The following is a 9,807-nucleotide window of genomic DNA, read 5'->3' as shown; positions in this document are numbered from 1 at the left end:
TTTTGATGTTTTGGAACTATTTTTTAAGTTACTATGACATAGTAAACAGTGGAGGTGAAGGACCTTTTTTAAACAAAACGTATACGACACCATTCCGGGAGTTTGGCCAGGAGTCCCTTACAACGCTTACAATGGCGCGCGGTAATTCCCTTCCCGACTTTCTCCGGCTCCTCCTTTAGCAGCTCACACAGGAAACGAAAGGTACGGGTAATGCCGCGGATGATCTCACGCTGGCATGACGTCAGAAGCCTTGGCGTCAGAAGGCGGTTGCCACGGGGACCATTCGCCACCGACGGCAGAGTCGTGAAACCTCATCACCGCACACGTCTCCGTTTCGGCGTATGCAGTGTCTAAGCTGCTAAAGAAGCTTTAACCTTAAGGGGGCCTCAGGGAGAGGAGTTGTGCTGCTGCCGCCGAGAGCCCCACCTCCGCGGCTCCGGGTCCCGGGCCCCGGCCTGTGGCTGCGAGCGGCGGCTTCAGGAGGCAGCGGAGACGGCGGCGGCCGACCTGCCGGGTCTCCCTCGCTCGGTGCGGGACTGGGAGAGGAGATCCGCCATATTGGAGCCGGAACCGAAGGTGCCTTGCAGCCGCGGCGCGAGGCGGGTGGAGGCGGCGGCCCTGGCCTGGATGTGGGAGGAATCGGCCGCGCTGGGGCCCGCAAGCTTGGAGAGTGAATGAGCTGCTGACGCTAGAATCCTCCCCGCCCACTCGCTCCACTTTTCGCCGCCGGGGCCGGACCGGGAGGGGGCCGGAGTCGGCCGTGGCGGCGGCGGCAGGATGTTCTCCAAGAAGCCGCACGGGGACGTGAAGAAGTCTACCCAGAAGGTGCTGGACACCAAGAAGGACGCGCTGACCCGTCTCAAGCACCTGCGCATCGTCATCGGTGAGGAGCGAGGGGTGGTGGCGCCCAGAGGCCTTCCCTCCTCTGGGAGCCCCTGGGGGCTCCGCGCCCGCCCTGGCGCTGTGCGGGAATAGAGGGCGAGGCGTCGCCTCCGCAGAGACGCGGGAGGGCGGGTAATTTGGGGAAAGGAAAACTTGGCGGTTGGCAAAGCCGAATCACCACCAACACGGGGTTATCTAATTTTGAGTTAAGAGTCCGAGCTCGTTTTTACATCCTAGCATTACTCTAAAAACTTAGATCTTTTTTTAGACTTTCCGGAGGCTTGGTGTTGTCGATAATGGTGTTTATAGAATATGTTTGTCAGGTGACTACTGCCGTCCCCGTCCAAGTTGGAGGGGGGGACAAACCCCCCAAGCCAAACAATATAAACCTTAATCTTTAAAGTTTCTTGGCTGCTGAGGGCGAGGAAGCAGTTACACCTCTTGGGGAAGTGGCTGGTTTCCAAAAATCTTCGGGCAAGAACCCCGCCCTTCTGTTAAAGTACCTTGTTCATCATTACTGTCAGAAGGAAGATGATTATTAATTACAGAAAACAAAGTAGTTTATAGTTTCCTTTGCTTTTCGAGAATTGTATACAGTTCTATTTTTATTCAGTTAAATTTTTCTTACCCTCTGTTGCCGTCTATATCTCTTTGGCTGGCCGGCCAGACGGTACTGAGTTGTGGTAATAAGTGTTAAACGAAACTTTTGTATACTAATCATTTCATAGGCTGACAAGGGCTGTAATAATATATAATATTTATGGGACATCCGGTCCAATACTTCGATCTTTTTAGATGGAATTTGAGGTGAAAAGGAAAGTTACTTTGCTGTATTGATACAGAGTTACTGGCAGAACTAAGTTTAGAACCCAGATAGATGCCTGAATCCTAGTTCAGAGTTTATTATCTTAAACTCTTTAATGAGTGTTTTTCTGAAAAGTGACATTTAACTAGTGATATAAGTAAGTCCTGTATTTGATCTGCGGGTTTCTCTGTTGTTTTATTCATACTACCAATAAGACCAACATTTTGTACGGCTTACAAAATGATTTCACATGAATTATGATTAATCCTCACAATAACTGTAGAAGTAGATATTATTATACTCCATATTTTACAAATGAGAAAGCTGAAGTTTGGGAATATTGGGTGGTCATCCAGCTACTCAGAGCCAGAACTGGAGCCCAGATTTCATGTCTTCAGTTTGTTTTTTACTCTTCCTACATTTATGACAGCAAATCTTTATCACAAATAAGTCGTGTTTATTCCTGTGGAATAAGAAAGCAATTAAATCCACTTTAGCGATATAAAAAGAGATCCTGTTTTCAAGAAAGTAGAAATCTAAAGTATAGTTGAGATTGTGATCTTTTTATTTTCATTCTACTTGAGAGTTAAGTCATTGAAGAAAAGGTTTGGTTGATAGGGTGCAACAGAGAGAGTCAGTGTGTGAATGTAAATGTTCACAGATAATGGCAGTTTAAAATTGGAGGCTTAATGGAATTTAACACCTACTTGGGACAAACTGTAGGTTGAGTAAAGGCAGAGCTATAAGTTGAGTTCCTATAGAGTATTGACATTTCCTATATTAACTCCCATATTGTTTAGTTATACAATGGTCAAGGAGTGGTTAATACGTACTTCTTGGGCATAAAAGTTTTTTCCATTTGGGTGACATGGTCTAAAATAAGAGCTACACATTTAGATATTTTGTAGGCTCTAACTTCCTTGTTTTGAAAACAAAATAATTTTTAAAAACCCCTTTTGTTTTTATTAATTTATGGGCTTTTAAAAAATGGAACATATACTGTGTACACTTAAAATATCCTTAAGCTTCAAATACAGAATATTGTACTTACACACTCCCTGCTCTGTCAGTGGAGGAGATCCATACAGAGAGATTATAGCACTTCCGTGCTAAGTTTTTATTTATTTTTAAAATTTAATTTATTAAAGATTTTATTTATTCATGAGAGACCGAGAGGCAGAGACACAGGTACAGGGAGAAGGAGGCTCCCTGTGGGGAGCCCAGTGCGGGCCAGGATGTTAGGACCTGAGGATCAGGACCTGAGCCAAAGGCAGACACTCAACCAATGAGCCACCTAGGTGCCCCAATTTTATTTTAATTCCATAGTAGTTAACAGTGTTATACTAGTTTCAGGTGTACAATATATTCACCAGTTCCATATATTACTCAGTGCTCATCAAGGTAAATGTATTCTTAATTCTCTTCACCTGTTCCTCCTGCCTCCCCAGTAAACGTGTGTGTTCTTTATAGTTAGTGTTTTTTGGGGGGTGCTTGGGTGACTCAGTCAGTTAGGCATCTGACTGTTAATAATAGCTCAGGTCATGAACTTATGGTCATGGGATTAAGCCTCATGTTGAGCTCCACTGAGTATGGAGCCTGCTTGGAATTGTCCCTGTGCCGCTCTCTGCTGGCTCGCACATGCCCGCTCTTACTCTCTCTCTCCAAAAAAGAAACGAGTGTTTTTTTGGTTGGTCTCTTTACACTTTAGTCGTTTTAGACCAGTAGTTCTCAGCTAGGGACAATTTTGGCAGTGTCTGGAGACACTTTTGGTTGTCACAAATAAGGGGAGAGGCTACTGGCATTTAGTGGGTTGCAGAAATGCTGCTAAATATCTTACATTGCACAGAATAATACATCACAACAGTATTCTAGCTCTGAATGTCTGTAGTGTTGAGAGTTAGAAACCTTGTCAAAATATGGAATGAAAGATGGATCTCCAAACGTTCTTGCTATGGAAAGACCCCAAAGTTCATCGACTGATAAACAGATAATACACAGTGGACTATTACTCAGCCATAAAAAGAATGAAGTCTTGCCACTTGCAGCAATGTGAATGGAGCTAGTGTGTATTCCAAGCAAAATAAGTCCATCAGAGAAAGACCAATACCATATGGTTTCACTCATGTGGAATTTAAGACACAAAACAGATGCACAGTGAAAAGAAAAGAAAGGGAGGCAAATCATAAAAGAGACTCTTAACAATGGAGAACAAACTGAGTGGGGAGGGGAGGTGGCTGGGGGAATGGGCTAAATAAGTGATGGATATTAGGAGGGCATTTGTGCTGAGCACTGGGTGTTATACGTAAATGATAAATCACTAAATTCTACTCCAGAAACTAATAGTATGTGTTAACTAAGTAGAATTTAAATTAAAACTTGAAACAAAACCCCAAAACAAATGTTGTACTTGTTTCTGCTATATTAAGTGAAGAAAATTTTCTGTATCTTTAGGTGGTTACAGTTATTTTGTTTGAAATATGGTTAATGTAATTCCTAAGAAAAGGAGTGGGAGAAATTAGAGTGACAAAAGCTATAAGGCCTCTTAGAGGTCCACCAATCAGGTACCTTATTTTGAGGATGAAAGAGCCATTTCAAATCCTTTAAGGAAGTAGGTGCAGGTTTTACATAAAAACACTATGAGTAAACTAGTTTGCAAAGTGGGCATTGCTAGTTATACAGGATTTTTATTTTTTTGATTGGTCCCATTTGAACTATATTTTTAACCCTTAACACAAATTGCCGTTAAGTTAGGGGATTTATAGAGAATTCAGTGCATCCAAATATATGAAAACATAATTTAATCATCCAGTCTAAATCTTTTTCCTGGCATGTGTTCCCATGGGACACGTGAGATGTTTCAGCTGAATTTATAGAACTTGACTCTGAAGGACTTAGATTTAAATCTGCTGTGTTTATTGATACTGCTATATATTTTATTTGTAGGAACTGGAAGTTAGAGTTTTTAAAAGATAAAGCCTTGTCTAGTCTCAAAAGTTTTGTTATCCTCTCCCCCCTCCATACCCCCTTTTTTCAATTAAAAGCCTTAAGATAATGATACTAATTAGGTTAGCATGTGTAAAGTAGCTAACATAATGCCTGAATATAGTGGATATCCACTAAATGTTAATTTCCTTCTGTGGTAAGGTAACATTTTAGTCTTCTGATTTAAACATAGAAAAAAAACATAGAAAAATGAGTGCTTATTCATCTAATAAATACATTGATTATTGTTGGATCATTCTAATAGGTGTATCAGTGTGTAATTGGTATACAATAAATTGCACATACTGAAAGCATGCAATTGAATAATTTTGACACACACATATGTATATATACCTTCACAAGGTGTGTGTGTATATGAATAAATGAATAAATATTTAAATAATATTTATTCTCATGAATAAATAAAATCTTTTTTTTTTAATTTTTATTTATTTATGATAGTCACAGAGAGAGAGAGAGAGGCAGAGACACAGAGGGAGAAGCAGGCTCCATGCACTGGGAGCCCGACGTGAGATTCGATCCCGGGTCTCCAGGATCGCGCCCTGGGCCAAAGGCAGGCGCCAAACCGCTGCGCCACCCAGGGATCCCAATAAATAAAATCTTAAAAAAAAAAAATTCATCTATATTGTTGTGTGTGGTGTGTCAGGAGTATATTGCTTTTGTTGTTGAGTAGTAGTCCATTGTTTGGATATGCTACAATTTGATAATCTATTCACCTGTTGATGGACATACGGATTTGGGCCATTATGCATAAAGCTGCTGTGAGGTATACTTGTGTATAGACACATGCTTTCTTCTCTCTTGGATAAATACCTGGGAGTGGAATGGCTGGATCATACAGCACTTGTGTGTTTGAATTTATAAGAAAGTGCCATAATGTTTTTCACAATTTTACATTCTTACTAGCAGGGTATGAGAGTTCCATTTCCTTCACACATGTATGAACACCATTTGGTATGGCCAGTCTTCTGAATTTTGACCACTATAAGTATGTAATGGTTATAATTGTTTCTCTGATATCTAATAATGTTGAGCTTCTTTTCATATGCTTATTTTCCATTGTATAACTTCTTTGAAATGTCAGTTCAAATTTTCTACTTATTTTTTTTTTAAGATTTTATTTATTTATTCATGAAAGACAGAGAGAGAGAGAGAGAGCGCGGCAGAGACACAGGCAGAGGGAGAAGCAGGCTCTATGCAGGGAGCCTGATGTGGGACTCCATCCCAGGTCTCCAGGATTAGGCCCTGGGCTGAAGGTGGCGCTAAACTGCTGAGCCACTCGGGCTGCCCTTATTTTTATTTTTTTATTTTTATTTTTTATTTTTATTTTTCATTGCTTTACTTATTTTTAAATTGAGTCATTTGCTTTCATTTAGTTTTGAAAAATTTATGTTTTTGAATATAAGTATTTTATCAGATACATATTTTGCAGAGATTTTTTCCCCCAATCTTTGGATTGTCTTTTAATTTTCCTAACATTTTCTTTGAAGGAGTAGGAATCCTTAATTTTGATTAAGTCCATGTATCAGTTTTATCTCTTATGGTTTATGCTTTTTTTTTTTTTTTTTAAAGATTTTATTTATTTATTCATGGGAGATACCGGGAGAAAGAGATGCAGAGACACAGGAAGAGGGAGAAGCAGGCTCCCCACAGGGAGCCTGATGTGGGACTCAATCCAGGGTCTCCAGGGTCACACCCTGGGCTGAAGGAGGCGCTAAACCACTGAGCCACCTGGGCTGCCCTGGGTTATGCTTTTGATGTTAGATCTAAATCTTGGCCTAAGCCAAAGTCACAGTTTCTGCTATTCTTCAGGAAATTTTGTATTTTAGGATCTATTGTAATCCACTTTGAGTTAACTTTGTAAATATGGTTTAAGATACGAACTGGCTTTTTTTTTTTTTTTTTTTTTTTTTTTTGGCAGGGGGTGTGTGGGCAAATGGATACCCAGTTGCTGAGCACCATTTGTTGAAAAAGCCCTTTCTACACTGAATTGCCTTTGCACTTTTTTTTTTTCCAAATCTCATTTGTCTATATATGTGAGGGCCTATTTCTGGACTTTCTATTTTGTTCCAGTGATGTTTGTGTTAGAGCCCGGACCCCTCCCTTTCCCTCTTCTCTCTTTCCTTTCTCCTTCTCTATGTGTATACACACACACACACACACTTTTTTTTTTTTTTTTTTTTTTACTGTAACATAATCTTGAAATCAGATAGTGTTCTTCCTTTAACTTTGTTCTGACTTTTCAAAGGTTTTTTTGGAGGTAGAGGGATGGGAACTGTATCTGGACCCTTTACATGTCCATATGAGTTTTAAGATTAGCTTATCAGTTTCTTTAAAAAGAATAAAAATTTCACCATAATTGGGATTATGGTGAATCTATTGGTTGATTTGGGGGAAAATAGACAACAATATTGAGTTCTCTAACTCATGAACAATGTATGTTTGTTCATTTATATAGGGCTTTCTTTAATTTCTCTGGCAGTGTTTTGTAGTTCTTACTGTATTAGGTCTTGGATATCTTCTGTCACTTATCCTTAAATGTTTTCAACTTTTGATGCTGTTGTAAATGGTATCTTTATTTTTTTTAATTTTTAAAAATTTATTTATTTTTATTTTTATTTATTTTTAATTTTTTTATTTTTAAGATTTTTATTTACTCATGAGTTACACAGAAAGAGGGAGAGAGAGGAAGAGACACAGGCAGAGGAAGAAGCAGGTTCCATGTAGGGAGCCCAACTCAGGACTCGATCCCGGAACTCCAGGATCACGCCCTCGGCTGAAGGCAGGCTGTAAACCACTGAGCCACCCAGGGATCCCCGGTATCTTTATTTCTTTGCTAGTGTACAGAAATACAATTTAAAAAAATTTTTTTCTCTTCTTCTTTAGTAATCTCTATACCTAATGTGGGGCTTAAACTCATGACCCCAATATCAGTAATTGCTTGTGCTTCCTACTGAGCTAGCCAGGTGCCCCTGATTTTTGTGTATTGAGCTTGTATCCTGAAGTCTTGCTAAACTCACTTAGTCTTGCTAAACTCAGTCATTAATTTTTTGTTGATTCCATTGGGTTTTTTAGTAAACAGTCTTGTCTGAATAAAAAGCCATTTTCTTTTCCAACATGGATGTTTTTATTTTTAATTTTTTCTTGGCTTACTGAACTCACTAGAACCCCTAGCACAATGTAGAAGCGAAGTGGTGAGAGTGGGCATCCTTGTATTGTTCCTGATCTTCAGGGTAAAGCAATCAGTTTATCATACAGAATGATGCGTTTTTATCATGTTGAGGTGAAAGTTTCATTTTTTGCTGAGAATTTGGATCAGGAATGGATGTTGGATTTGTTAAATGCTTTTTCTATTTATATTGAGATAAACAGATTTTTTTTTTCATTTTACTAATATGAATTGTAGTCATTTCAAATGTTAGGTCAACTCTGCAGTCCTGGGATTAAATGATTAAACTTCACTTGGTCATGATGAATTGTCATTTTTATATATTGTTGGGTTTGATACTCTAAAATTTTGCTTATAATTTCTGTATTTATGTTCATGAGGCGTATTGGCCTGTGCTTCTCTTTTTAGTAATATTTTTGGTTTTTGATACCAGGTGTAGTGCTAGCCTTACAGTATTAATTGAGAAATATTCATGTAGAATTATTTTTTTACCTAAATGTGTTTGGCGGAATTCACTAATGAAGCTATCTGGATCTGCAGTTTTCTTTGAAGCACTATTTTTAATTACTCTATTAGAAAGACATCTATTCTGGTTATCTATTGAGTGAGCGTTGGGTAGTTTGTTTTTTTCAAGGAAGTTTTATTTCATATGAGTTGTCATTTATAGGCGTAAAGTGGTTCATAATACTCTATTATTCTTTTGATATCTGTAGAATCTGGTGATGCCCCTCTTTTAAAGTTGATATTGATAATTTGTCTTTTCCTGATCAGACTGACTAAAGGCTTATCATTTTTATTAATCTAAAAGAACAAGCTTATGGCTTTATTGATTTTTCTATGTTTTTCCGTTTTTATTTCATCTCTGCTTTGATCTTATTTCTTTTCTTAGTTCTAGTTTACTTTGCTCTTTTTCTAGTTTCTTAAAATGTAAATTGAGATTACTGGTTTGAGACCTTTTTTCTTTCCATCGTAGGCATTTAGTGATACAAGTATTTCCTGAGTAGCATCCCAAAATTGTGGTATTTGTATTTACATTTTCAATTAGATCATAGTACATTCTGTCTTGCCTTTTGGTTTCTTCTTTGATCCATTGGTTATTTACAATAGTAGTCTTTAGCTTCAAATATTTGAGATTATTCAGATATCTTTGTTATTGATTTGGAACTTAATTGCAACATGTATTATGATTTGATTTCTTTAAAATTGATTTTAATAGTCCCACATGTTCTAACATGATACAGGTTCATTTGCACTTGAAAACAATAGATATTCTGTTGTTGAGTTGAATGTTCTAAAAATGTCAATTAGGACAAGTTGTTTGATAGTGTCATTAAAGACTTCTATATCCTTGATGAATTGCTGTCTACTTGTTTTAATTATTGAGAGGGAGTGCTGAAGTTTCTTTGTGGGTTTGTTACTTTTCTTTCAGATTTTGTTTCATGTATTTTAAAGTTATTAGGTGCCATAACATTTAGGATTATTCTTTCCCCTTGGTAAATTGATTTTTTAAAGGTGGTATTTATTTGAAAGGGAAAGAGAGAGCATGCACAAGCAGGGGGAGGGAAAAGCAGACTCCCTGCTAAGCAGGGAGCCTGAAGTGGGGCTCGATCCCAGGATCCAGAGATAATTACCGGAGCCAAAGGCAGATAGATGCTTAACGGACTGAGCCACCCAGGCGCCCCTAAATTGATTCTTTCACCATTTTGAAATAATCTCTTTATCCCTGGTAAACTCTACTTTTAATTAAAATGTTTGGATGATGTACATTCTTTTTGTTTTGTTTTGTTAGTATGCTCTTATTATATACCCAGAACTTATTTGTCTTATAAATGGAAGTTTATACCTTTTGACCACCCTTACCCATTTCCCTCACCTTTTGCCTCTGGCAACCCCCATTCTTTAATGTTTTTATAAAATTGTTTTTTTAATTTCATGTATAAAGGAAATC

General features: G+C 38.4%; 1 protein-coding gene across 13 annotated transcripts in view; it reads left to right on the top strand.

Annotated features, from left to right (window-relative positions):
* Window positions 1–243: 243 nt before the first annotated feature.
* Window positions 244–9,807, top strand: part of RALGAPA1 (Ral GTPase activating protein catalytic subunit alpha 1) — a 242,244-nt gene continuing 232,680 nt past the window's right edge. For all 13 annotated transcript variants that reach the window (XM_072838277.1, XM_072838278.1, XM_072838267.1 and 10 more), the window contains exon 1: window positions 244–883. In XM_072838277.1, coding sequence (XP_072694378.1) covers window positions 778–883 — 106 coding nt within the window. In that variant the 5' untranslated portion in view covers window positions 244–777. The remainder of the gene's footprint in view (window positions 884–9,807) is intronic.

Source organism: Canis lupus, chromosome 9, assembly GCF_048164855.1.
Source record: "Canis lupus baileyi chromosome 9, mCanLup2.hap1, whole genome shotgun sequence".
Classification (NCBI taxonomy): Eukaryota; Metazoa; Chordata; class Mammalia; order Carnivora; family Canidae; genus Canis; species Canis lupus.
The sequence above is the reverse complement of the archived record's forward strand: the minus strand, read 5'-3'. Positions and strand labels throughout refer to the sequence as shown.